This window comes from Prionailurus bengalensis, chromosome C1 (genome assembly GCF_016509475.1).
Source record: "Prionailurus bengalensis isolate Pbe53 chromosome C1, Fcat_Pben_1.1_paternal_pri, whole genome shotgun sequence".
Taxonomy (NCBI): Eukaryota; Metazoa; Chordata; class Mammalia; order Carnivora; family Felidae; genus Prionailurus; species Prionailurus bengalensis.
The window spans coordinates 97652960-97665753 of NC_057345.1; the positions used below are offsets into that span (position 1 = coordinate 97652960).

Consider the following 12794-nt stretch of genomic DNA (forward strand, 5'->3'; position numbering starts at 1 on the left):
TCAGCTCAGGTCACGATCTCGCGGTCCATGAGTTCGAGCCCCGCGTCAGGCTCTGGGCTGATGGCTCAGAGCCTGGACCCTGCTTCCGATTCTGTGTCTCCTTCTCTCTCTGCCCCTCCCCCCTTCATGCTCCGTCTCTCTCTCTGTCTCAAAAATAAATAAACGTTAAAAAAAAAAATTTAAAAAAAGAATGCTCACTTTCAGGCTGCCACTGATTCCAGAGCTGCTGAAAAGATGTCAAGTCCCAGAACTGCTCCTTTTCGAAATCTCCAGAACTGAGCCTGTGCATCCACAGGGCCTGTTACACTGTTTCTACTTGTTTGTTTTGTTTTGCCTGCTTGTGGAATGTTTTCTAGGGAGAATGCTATAAGCAAAAAGCCCTTTTCTTGGTAAGATGCGCCTCTGTTAATTGGGTGAAATGTCACAGATAAAGATTGTTTGTGTGAGACATTGTGTATTTGCGTGCACACATGCGCACGTGCGCTCATCAGCCTGTGCTAGCTTCCCTCCTTTGAGTGCCGCCTTCAACAATAGAACAGGATGACTTTTTCTTCCCACCCGTTCCTCCTCCTCCGGTGGTCATCCTGCTGGATGACTTAAGGAGACCATGCTGTTTTAGCAAAACATCACATAGGAAATGCCTATGGAATGGCTAATTTGGTAAGTGTGAAAGTTGGGTTTTGTCGTTGTTGTTTTTTGTTTGTTTTTTGTTTCGTTTTGTTTTTAGATATCTTACCTTGAGCTCAGATCACTGTGAAGGCCTTTTTTAATTCCCCTACTCTCCCTACCAGACCCAGGGGCTCAAAACCCCCAACAGAGAACAAAACAGAGCGGAAGTAGGATGGAAGAACTGATCCACCTCACCAGAAAAGGAGGAGCCTTGAGAGTAGACAGCAAAAGGGTATAAAAGAGAAAGTATGGCCATGGGGGTGGGTTGGAGTTGAGGGAGAAAGGGTTGGTCAAAGGCAGAAGGCATTTCTCTGCCAACCGCAACGCTGGGATATGCATTCACAGTACTAACAAGAGAAATCGGGGGAATGTTGCTGAGAGAACAAGAAACAGGGCCAGCATCCCTCCTGGGCCCTGATTGGTTGAAACACATGACCAACCAGATTCTGTGTAAGCTTGATAAGCTTATAGTAAGTGCATTTGGTTTATGGTCTATACTATCCTTTTCCTTTCAAGACAGGAAAACTGAGGTCCTGGCCGTAAAAGTAGAAATCAGGACAGAGCCATTTTCAGGTACTTCTCATCGACTAGTAAGTTAATTACTAATAAATGGATTAGGGTCACTCCCAAAAGAGAACAGAAAGAAAAAGAAAAAGAAAGCACAAGACCAGAATATCTTTGCCTTGGAGGACTTCCTCATGGTATAGAAGACATAGCATAAGTTACATTTCAGAGCCGGATAAATCAAATCTGCCCCCCCACCCCCCGCTGTGCTAGATGAGAGAGGGGGAATCAGGTTGGGCTGTCTCTCAAGGTAGTTCCCCAATGCCTACAACTACAAGTCAGTATGATCTATTCCAAGCCTCCAATCCACTCCAGTTCGCCAGCCAAACATGTGGGGATTTGGCTGCTGTCCAATAGTCAAGTAAGTGAGCAGGTAGATAAGCAATAGCCAAAGTGGGGTGAGTAAACCAAGGAGATCAACTTTAGATACTTAAAATGTGAGGCTATGACAAAAAGTGTGATTAAAAAAAATCCTGGGAATAACTGAAAATGTGGAGTGAGAGGCTGGGTATAGAGTTGAGAGAAATTAGAAGTGATGCGATATATTTATTCTGGTGGTAGTGATGTGGGAAACAAAGACAGAAGGAAATGGTGAATAAAATTAAATTTCCTTATTACCAGCAGCCCATGGACAAATACTTGAGGTGGGCACAGTGGAACATTTCTCTAGAAGCCTCCTACCGTCTTAATGTGCATGCTTTGCTAGAGGGAGAAACAATCTTAACCTGACAACACCAAAGCCTCCGGGATCCTAGCAGATGAAAACACCTTTGGAAACTTCCCCTTGCCTTTACCTCCCCCAACTCCCAAGTATATAATCAGTCACTCCTCACAATCCCTGGGTAGCTCTTTCTGTCCACAGGCCCTGTCCCCATGCTTTAATAAAATCACTTTTTTGCACCAAAGACATCTCAAGAATTCTTTCTTGGTCATCGGCTCTGGACCCCTACCACCACTCCAAAACCACATCAGTAGTAGCAAAAAAACAAAACAAAACAAAAAAAAAACTCAACTTAATGTGCACAAAAGTGAAAAAATGCTGATAAGTGTGTTCAAGGGATAGGCTGTTTCACATGAATCATTTTGATGAGGGAGCAGGGGGCGGGCTGAGGACAAAGTGCAAACTAGTGCACCCCCCCCCCCCCCAGGTGGAACGTGTGTGATATTCCTCAGGCACTCCTGGCTGCCCAAGGACAAAGGAAAGGAAAGACAAATGGCCAACTGATATAGGTCCCAGTCATACAGGACATGGGTCTCCACCAGTTTACAAATATCTTAGTAAATTACAAGAAAAAAGCAATCTTGTCAATAGCTTAATCTCCAGAAGACTGTAGACTGTTTCCCGGAGCCCCAACATCACCCTCCCCCCCATAGTGATGTGGGGAACGAAGGCAAGAAGGAAACGGCAAGTAAAATTCAGTGTCCTTATAACCTGCAGCCCATTGGCAAATACTTGAGGCAAATACAGAGCAGAACTTTTCTGCAGGAACCCCCTACCGTCCTAATGTTAATGCCTTAGTGGAGGGAAAACAACCTTAGCGTGACAGTAGCAAGGCCTCAGGTATCTTAGGAAAGTCCTTCTTTAGCTTATGAAAGTCCTTCTGGAGGCTTCCCTTGTGACTTCACCTCCCCCAGCTCCATAGTGTAAAACCAGTCATGCTTCACAGCCCCAGCACAGCTCTTTCTGCCCACGGATCCTGTCCCCATGCTTTAATAAAATCACCTTTTTGTCCCAAAGACATCTCAAGAATTCTTTCTTGACTTCGGCTCCAGACCCCAAGAACCCCCCATCACCCCAAAACCTCATCAATTTCAATTCAACACATGTTTGTGCACTGGCTCCTACAGGAGGAACTATGTTCATGAGTGTATTTATTTATACACAAGTAAATATAGAAGTAGGATATATTCAGTTCTAATGTATCCATGCCTTCTCTAGTCTATGATCAGTCTCCAGAAGTTGCTACTATATCAGTCTGACTTCTAGTGTATTCCAAACCAACATTGTCGTGGCCTTTAGAACTGGGTATGTTCTTTCTGTTAGGACTCATTGAATCCTTCATATTTAATAAATACGTCTTTGTATTTGATGAACATAGTATTTACCTTTTCTGCAAATATACCTTATCCCTAAGAGACATAAAATTCACCCCCCCCTTTTTTTTCTTTTTATGTTTCAAATGGAATCAAGCACTAAAGCAAAATTTTAAATACAGATTTCTTAAATAAAAAAGTAATGGCATATTCATTGAAGAAATTTTAGAATACAGAGAAGTAAAAAAAATTCTAAAAATCACCTAATATCCCGCTCTACCCAGACTTAATCATTCTTAAGATTTTATATTACATTCCAATGTTTTATCTACCTGTGTAATAAAGACAGGATCACACTGTATATGGGGGTTTTCAACTTGCTCTTTTTACTTATGAATTTGTGTTATACGTTTTAAATGATGGCAGAGTATTCCATACTATGGAGTGTAATATAAATTACTTAACCTGTTCTTTTATATTATTGCACCTTTAAGTTGCTTCCGATCTTCCTAAACCATCGTTCTAAACAATGTTTTTATAGGTAGCCAAAACCTGTAAAAATATCTTTCCTTATTTCCTTCAGATGAATTCTCAGGAGTGGTCAAAGAATTTTCCCACTTAAAATTTTTTTAAACGTTTAATTATTTTTGAGAGACAGAGAGAGAGAGTGCGAGTGGGAGGGGGGCAGAGCGAGAAGGAGACACAGAATCCGAAGCAGGCTCCAGGCTCCAAACTGTCAGCACAGAGCCTGACGTGGGGCTTGAACCCACGAACTGCAAGATCATGACCTGAGCTGAAGCCGGATGCTTAGCTGACTGAGCCACCCAGGTGCACCCAGAATTTGCCCACTTTAAAGGCTTTTGATCCATATTATCAAATATATACGAGATATGGTATACAAATTTTGCCTCCAGAAAGGTTACAACACCAATGCATATTTCTGAACTCTGACCAACATTAGGACTATAATGTTTTAAGTATAGATCCATCTGATAGGTTAAATGTTATTGGTTGTATTTTTTTTAATGTTTATTTATTTATTTTTGAAAGAGAGAAAGAGGGGTGAGGAGAGACAGAGAGGGAGACAGAATCCCAAGCAGGCTCCACGCTATCGGCACAGAGCCCAATGTGGGACTCAAACTCACCAACTGTGAGATCATGACCTGAACCAAAATCAAGAGTCAGACATCAACCGACTGAGCCACCCAGATGCCCCTTTACACATGCTTTCTAAATGAAGATGCTTCAACTACCTCCAATGCAGTAAAGGAAAGGTACATCAAAGGAGTTTTAAACAAAGACATGCAGCAAATTGACCAGCATGTGATATATATAACCAAGCCTTGACCCATATTTAATACAATGGCTGGAGTGTACATATCATAAAACCACAATCAGTTGCAGTAACTGGCCAAAGGAAATGCCTATTAACTGTAAGCTATCTGATAAAGAATGGGCTAATGGAAGTGGATGATCCTCATTAAGCCTAAAAGACCAGTAAGATGCCCAACACTGTCACTGTTGTCCCTAGAATTGTCCAGGAAAGAGTGGTGGCCACTCCTGCGGGTTCAGACAAGGAGGTGGAGACCACACCATCGCAGCTGAGGCCACCAAAATCATTCTGCTCGGCAGGCAACTTTCTGATTATGGTTGGCTTCTCACATAAGTTTTTCTCCAAACTATAGGATATGCTGTCAGTCAATGCAAACTTCTATTCTCACAGTGATTTGTCTCCTTGAAAAATTAATACATTGGCAATCTTGTTTCTGGTGGATTTCTTATGTATGCCTAATCCTGATGATCAACTCTGGGCATAGTAACAAAATTGAATTTTCAGACTTGCAAAACTAAAGCCAAGACACTGGATGGTGGTGATCCAAGGCAGTTATTAAGTGAGTATGTGACCTCGCTCAATGCATTCTGTGATCCCAACAGTTTGGTAATTGCATTTATTCGACCTTGATGGAATTCATAAAAAGTACTAGAAAAAAAAATCAAGACCTGGCTACATCCAACAAAACGGATAGATTTTATAAATATAATGTAGAGTGAAAGAAAAAAAGGCCTTTAAAAAAGCCAAATACAGGGGCGCCTGGGTGGCGCAGTCGGTTAAGCGTCCGACTTCAGCTCAGGTCACGATCTCGCAGTCCGTGAGTTCGAGCCCCGCATTAGGCTCTGGGCTGATGGCTCAGAGCCTGGAGCCTGCTTCCGATTCTGTGTGTCTCCCTCTCTCTCTGCCCCTCCCCCGTTCATGCTCTGTCTCTCTCTGTCCCAAAAATAAATAAACGTTAAAAAAAAAAAAAAGCCAAATACATATAACATGATTTCATTACATAGAGTTCCAAAACAGGTAAAATTAATCCCTACTGTTCAGTTTATATATATGTGTGTGTGTATATATATATATATATATATATATATATATATCTTAAAGCTATTAATAAAAACAAAATAATTCCACAGAGAAAGGTAAATATGATTTCACTTAGATGTGGAATCGTTTTTTTTTTTTTTTTAATTTTTTTTTTCAACTTTTATTTATTTTTGGGACAGAGAGAGACAGAGCATGAACGGGGGAGGGGCAGAGAGAGAGGGAGACACAGAATCGGAAACAGGCTCCAGGCTCTGAGCCATCAGCCCAGAGCCTGACGCGGGGCTCGAACTCACGGACCGCGAGATCGTGACCTGGCTGAAGTCGGACGCTTAACCGACTGTGCCACCCAGGCGCCCCTAGATGTGGAATCTTAAAAGACAAAACAACAAACAGCAACGAAAAGAGAAACAGACTCGTAAATAGAAAGAGAAACTCATGGTTGCCAGAGGGGAGGGGAGGAGGGGGATAGGCGAAATAGGTGAAGGGGATAAAAAATAAATAAAAATCATCACCATTTCAGGGCAACACCTACCTCCACTCTGGCAGGGGTTGGCAGTGGGGGGTGAGGGAGATGTGGTCCAGGACACCCAAGGGATTTCTGAGGTATAGGCAATGTTCTGTTTCTCTATTTGAGTAGAGCTTGTATGGATGCCTGCTTTATCACTAGTTGTTAAATTGCATGTGTGTTTAAAGTACTTTTCTGTGTATATGTGATAGTCTATCATTTTTTTAAGTTTAAAAGGTTAAGACTAATGCACAAATTGGGGGCACTAGAGTCAGGGATCGGAGGAAGGGCTACTAGCACAGGCTCAACAGTTAGATAGCTTTATTTCAAATTCAAGTTCCACCACTTAATGCAGGGCATGACCTGAGGCAAGTTGTTTAACTTCTCTGTTCCTCAGGGTCTACTACTTGCCAAACGTGTGCCAGTGCCGGTCACTGAGGACACCAAGACAAGCGGAACCAAATGTGAGCCTCGCCTTTGTAGAGCTTCAGTCTAATGGGAGAGCAGACATTAATCGAATAAACACACTAGATGTCAAATTGAACTATGAAAAATGCTATGAGGCTGGGGGCAAAAAAAGGAACTTAAAAAAAATGACGGTGCTAATGAGAACGTGTTATGTATTTGATCTATTGGGAAGGTCAAGAGAGGCTTCTCTGAGGAAATGGTTGCCAAATTGCGATCTGAAAAATTATGAAGTGTTAATTAACTAGGTAAAGAGGAATACGGGGGAATATTTAAGGAGAGGCAACAGCATGTGTGCAAAGGCCCTGTGGCAGAAGAAGCATGACAAGGACAAGAAACTCAATATGCTGTAAGAACTGGAGAAGCACTTGAGGGCTGGTCCACGCAGGACTTTGTTAGCCATTGTAAAGGATTCTTCGGGAAGTAAATGAGGTTTTGTTTGTGAAACACATCAGCACAGAAGCTGGAACACAGTTCCGTGTGTTAGCTATTGTTGAAAGTGGATGAACAGAAAAGTTGTATGAGAAAATGCAGGTTGAAAATAACTGTGGAGTATGGAGCTGTGGAATCAGTACATTGTTCACCTAAAACTAATGTAACACCGTGTGTTCGCAATACTTCAATTAAAAAGAAAGAAAGAAAATGAAAAGAATGCTGAATATTTTTGAGGCTCTGAAAATTAACATAACAAAGTCTTATTTTACACTAATTAAATCAGAAGAAAAAAAAGGATGCTATGATGCAGTGTACAGGTTAAGAGGTTTTGGAATCACACAAGTTTCAATCCTGGCCTTGCCATTTTATGGGTTAAATGAAGATAATATTTTCCTCTTGGGGTTGTTGTAGTGATTAAGATCATATATGGGAAACCACTTATTGCCTAACATACACTAGGCAGTCAAAAAGATTTATTTATTTTCTTTTATAGTTACTAAGACTAGGAAGGTGGTAGAGAAGATGATAAATTCAGACTTTGCAAATTAGAAGGGCTCTTTGAAAAATACATTTGGCTATACTTAGCCAACTAGGTGCTAATACTCTTTGACACAGTAATGACACCTTTGTGGATCTAGCCCAGGATATAAACCAAAAGAAGGGGAAAATCACACGGACAAACATACTTGTTGCATGTTATGTCAATAATTATGACAAATTAGGGGCGCCTGGGTGGCTCAGTCGGTTAAGCGTCCGACTTCAGCTCAGGTCATGATCTCGCGGCTCGTGAGCTCTAACCCCGCGTCGGGCTCTGTGCTGACAGCTCAGAGCCTGGAGCCTGTTTCAGATTCTGTGTCTCCCTCTCTCTCTCTGATCCTCCCCCGTTCATGCTCTGTCTCTCTCTGTCTCAAAAGTAAATAAACATTAAAAAAAGTAATAATAATTATGACAAATTAGAAATAATCTAAATGTCCAGTGTATGAAAAAATTAAATTACTTGGGTGCCTACTACATGTCAGGCATTTCATATATTTTCTCCATTTTCTTCACAGCAATTCTGCAATGTGACTATTTATTTGTTCCCACTTTTTAATGACTTTGTTCAAGGTCACACAGCTAAGGATAGAACCTGAATTCAAACTAAGGTGTATATGATTCCACAGTTGTTACAAATATAGATGGTGGAGCAGGCCACTTGAACTTGAATCTCTGTTCCACCACTTACTAGCTACATGGCCCTCAGCAAGTCAGTTGACCTGTCTCAGTTTCCTCCTCTATGAAATGGAAATAATAACAGTACCTTCCTCAATGGTTTAAATGAGGTGATACATAAAAGTGTTTACAACAATTTCTTTAAGAGCTACAGAAGTATTAGCTATTATTCAGAGTATTATGCTTCCATTACACCATGCTGCATCAGAAGCTGTAAATATAGGTTTTAATTAACAATGATAGTTTTTGTGTAACGTTATGTGAAAATATGAGAATACAAAATTGTATCTATGCTATAATTACAACAATGTAAAAGGCAGTATATAAGTGGACAAGAACTAGGATTTCTACACCAAAAAGACTGTATTTGTTGGGATATTGGTACTATGGTGAATTTATTTTCTTTTAACTTGCAATAATATTGTTTCATAAGAGTAACAACAATAAGGTGTTTTTTTTTTAATTATGCTTAAGAAATTTTTTAGGGGCGCACACGTGGGTCAGTCGGTTAAGCGTCTGACTCTTGATTTTGGCTCAGGTCATGATCTCACGGTTCATGGAATCGAGCCTTGCGTCCAGCTCTCCGCTAACAGTGCCCGAGCCTGCTTGGGATTCTCTCCGTCCCTCGCTCTCTGCCCCTCCCCCATTCACACACAGCTGGCCCCCTCTCCCTTTCTCTCTCTCTCTCATTCTCTCCTTCTCTCGAAATAAATAAACATTTACAAATATAGAGGAATTATTAAGAATTAAAAAAAAAAGAAACTTTCAGTAGTGTGGCTGCATACTTCTGTCTCTGCTGTGTAGAAACTCTACTAACTGGGGACTTACCCTCAGGCTAGACCCTTTGAGGGGTTCGGTGTTATTGGCTGAAGCAAGACACTTATTGCGCAAGGATTAATTTCCCAGTCTCTGAAATGATAGATCTGGATTCAGTTTCATGTCTATGGCTGAACAGCTGAGTGAGCTTAGGCCAATCACTTAACCTCTCAGAGCCTCAGTTTCCTCCTCTGAGAGGACATTCCTCATCATAGAGAACATAACTATGTCATGGGTTATGTTTTCTTTTTAATGAGTAGTAAATATGATAATGAATATGATGCTTCTTTGACACCCCACCAAGATTATCACAATTAAATATTTCCTAGAGTAATCAGCTGTTTAATGTTTGCCTCTCTAAGACATCCTCTGATGTCTTAGGAGATAAACCCCACCAAAGCATGGAGCACTGCATTGCATAGTGCAGCATCTAGCATAATGCTTTGCACATAGTAAGCGCTCAGTAAACACGTGGATGAATGCATGAAACCCTTATAGGAATGGTCTTGGCAGTTTCCACTACAGAAATGTGATCGGATTTAGTGTTGGCTCAGGAAAAGACTCACACAGCATGGTGTTGTCTTCAGCTGTCATAGCAAGGCTATGTGCTCTGCCCAGAGATACACAGCCAAGGGGGAAGTGTGGACCGAAATCCGAGCCACTGACCTGGCAGGGGGCAGGGGGCACAGATTGTCTACCCGGAACCAGAGATGACTTCCGATAATTCGCACAAAGGAACCACCATTTAGGCTAGCAGTGGCCTTGGGTCACAGAATCAGGGATCCAACCTCAAAAACATCCAATCCTGGGAAAATACATTAAGGGGCTTAAGGTAGGAAGGGGGAAATGACCAGATGAAAAGCCCTTCAATTTAAAGACAGTATTTACCTTGTCCAAGCAAGCAAATAACCCATTCACCACTACCCAACTCCCCCCAAAATGAATGTCTCTGGTATCTCAGCTGAACCTTTAGGTGGGGCTGAGGGCAAGACTCTGTTTTTCCACTGGAGGACATGAGTCAGTGAACAGTGAGGTTCTACTTAATCACCACCCAAAAACAAGGTCCTTAAAACCAAGAGCTAGAAAAGCAAGGAAGTGATTAATATAAAAGTCAGGATAGTGATTATTCCTTGGTCAGGGCAGGGCGGGGGTGGGGGTGGGGATGGGGGTGGAGGTGGGGGTGGGGGTAAGGAACCTGATGGAGAAGCCATATATAGAGGTTTTCCGGGGTCCGAAAATGTTCCATTCCTTGACCTCTGTGGTGGTTGCTTCATAATTATACTGACACATGCTCTATGTAATTTTCTAAATGTGTCTTATATTTTACAATTTCAAACAGCTGGAAAAAAACACAAACTATACAGTGTTTTTAAGCAGGGAAAAATGACCAGATTTGTATTATTAGAAGATCACTTGGCTGCTGAATGGAACATTGATTGAAGGTGGGGCAAGGCTAGAGACAGAGAAAACAGGAGGTGATGTGGCTGCTATAACTTGGTGGGAGATTATAAAGACAGGCCAGGACCTCCCCCTTAACCTCCCTCCCTGGTGGCTCCACTTAGAGGGACTCACACTGCCTGGCCAGTGGCACCGAGAGCACATTTTTCACAATGCCACAATATTATCCAAGCTGAGTTGACACAGGGGCTTCTGTCTTAACATAGAATCACTGTCATGATATCTAATCACTCCAAACTTTACAGAGTATTTTCACATCTGCCCTCCGGGACCAGAATGTTAGCTCCATGAGCACAGAGGCTTTGTCTTGTTCACGGCTATACCCTCAGTGCCCAGAACTGAACTTGATACACGGTGGGTGCTCACTACATATTACGGAATGAAGGAGCGCATTTAATTATCATTCATATTTAATCATCACGACAACCTGTGAGGACAGGTAGGCCACGAATGATCATCCCCATTTTGGAAGTTAGGAAACAAAGACTTGGGGAAACGAAGGAACAGATCAAAGAGCTGATAATTTGGTGGACAAGAGAATCGTGATTTGATTTCAGGTTTTCTGCTTCAACTCCCTTGTTCTTCCCACTCCTTCACAGCTGAAGAGCCAAGGCTTCAAGTACTTAAAGCCCTGAAACACCAGCTGGAAGGAAGTATTCCAAAATACATAATGCTATCAGATATCCTATGTCATCGGACGTGCTGGGTACAGGATGAGCGAGGCCTGCCCAGGGCTCAACACCCATCACCACAGTCCCCTCAGAGGAGATGCAGGGTTCCCCTGGCAGATCAGATCCAGTCGGCCCTAGGCCAGCTGGCACCTGTATTTCCCCACATCCCTGACTTGTCTCTGCTCCTCATCCCATTCTACCCCTCCACGCAAGAGAAGCTTCCAAAGACCCTGTTATTTCACAGCAAAAACACGCGTTCTCATCTTTCTCCTTAGAAGAAAAGGAAAAGAAACAATAAAGAAATATGGCAGCAGGCAGTTTCGGTGCTCCTCAAGAGCCTTTGTCACCCGAGTGGGATTCCGTGGGGAGGCTAAACACATAATGCTCCATGAGAAGTTAATCTTGGTTTCTTTCCTCTTAATGTTAATTAAAAGTAGTCATTTGAAGCAAAAACCACAACTCGGATACCTAGGGACTCCAGATGTTCAATTAATAGGAATGTTTATACACCTGGAATTATGTATGTCCTCCGTGGGAATCTTGGTCAAACTCCAAGAACCAGCAAACACAGTATTTAAAACAGGGTTTTGGACAGAATACTTGAAACACACAAACCGCTCAAAAAAGTCAAACTTTTAGGTCACCTTCCTCCCTTCTTCCCCTGCTGCAAGGCCTGATACTCACTTTATCCCAAGAGCAGTGTGGTCTAGGAGAGTTGGACCATCCTAGTCAGTTAAACAGTCTGTGTAACCACCCTGAGAGTGTCACACGTAGGACTCACCAGAAATTCATTGGCAAACTCCTCTTTGTTAGATTTCTTGTTTTGGGCCTCATCCAGGAACTTCTGCAGAATTTCTCTTTGGTCCATGCTGCAGGGCAAGAGAAACTGTCTACCAGTGGGTTAAGAGAGGGCATGTCAAGTGGATGTCATGGCCGAGATACCACCAAGAAGCCACTGCTGCCTCCAGAGCAGAGCATGTTGAAGGCTGTGGTTAACTGACTTCATCACAAGCCCTAGAGGAAATTAGTACGCAACCAGCCTCTGTGGTCACACAACAAAGCCATCATCACTCCAGGGCCCTAGCGCCTTCCTTCTCGAGGAAGGAACCTGGTTACAGTTCAAGTGCTAACAAACAAGAGGCTAACCAGAGCATAACACATGGCCTGCTTAGCTCTGACACCGTTCCACTCCATCATCTTTAAGTCAAATTCACCCTTTTTCTTGCTTCCTAGAGAAAAGGCAGAATTACAGGTCTTAGGAATGGGGTCTGCCTCTCCCCATTTCCTCAATGAACACAAAGGCCCTGTCGATCCTTTCTGTTTCCTCCTGTCCCAAATGAACTCAGCCAAGTTCAGTTAGGGTCCGAAAGGGAGACAGACACCGTTTGGAATTAAGACACCTTCTGCCTGCACTATTCTCCCCCAAAGTTTCTTGTCCATGCGATCTGTGGAAAATTACTGTTCATCAGAGAAGGCTTTTTTATTCAGCAATCTTATGTCTGCCATATACACCTCAAACTCTCTTTTGGATGAAGCAAAGTCAGCTGCTTCTGACAGTCTGTGTCTCTCCGTGGGCTGGGGAAGTGCTGAC

At 42.5% G+C, this 12794-nt stretch overlaps 1 protein-coding gene across 1 annotated transcript in view; it reads right to left on the minus strand.

Moving 5' to 3' along the window:
- The window catches only part of PTPN22 (protein tyrosine phosphatase non-receptor type 22), a 60000-nt gene extending 47776 nt beyond the window's left edge, over positions 1 to 12224 (minus strand). Inside the window, exon 1 of the mRNA XM_043575880.1 lies at positions 11985 to 12224. Coding sequence (XP_043431815.1) covers positions 11985 to 12071 — 87 coding nt within the window. The 5' untranslated portion in view covers positions 12072 to 12224. The remainder of the gene's footprint in view (positions 1 to 11984) is intronic.
- Between the last annotated feature and the right edge of the window lie 570 nt (positions 12225 to 12794).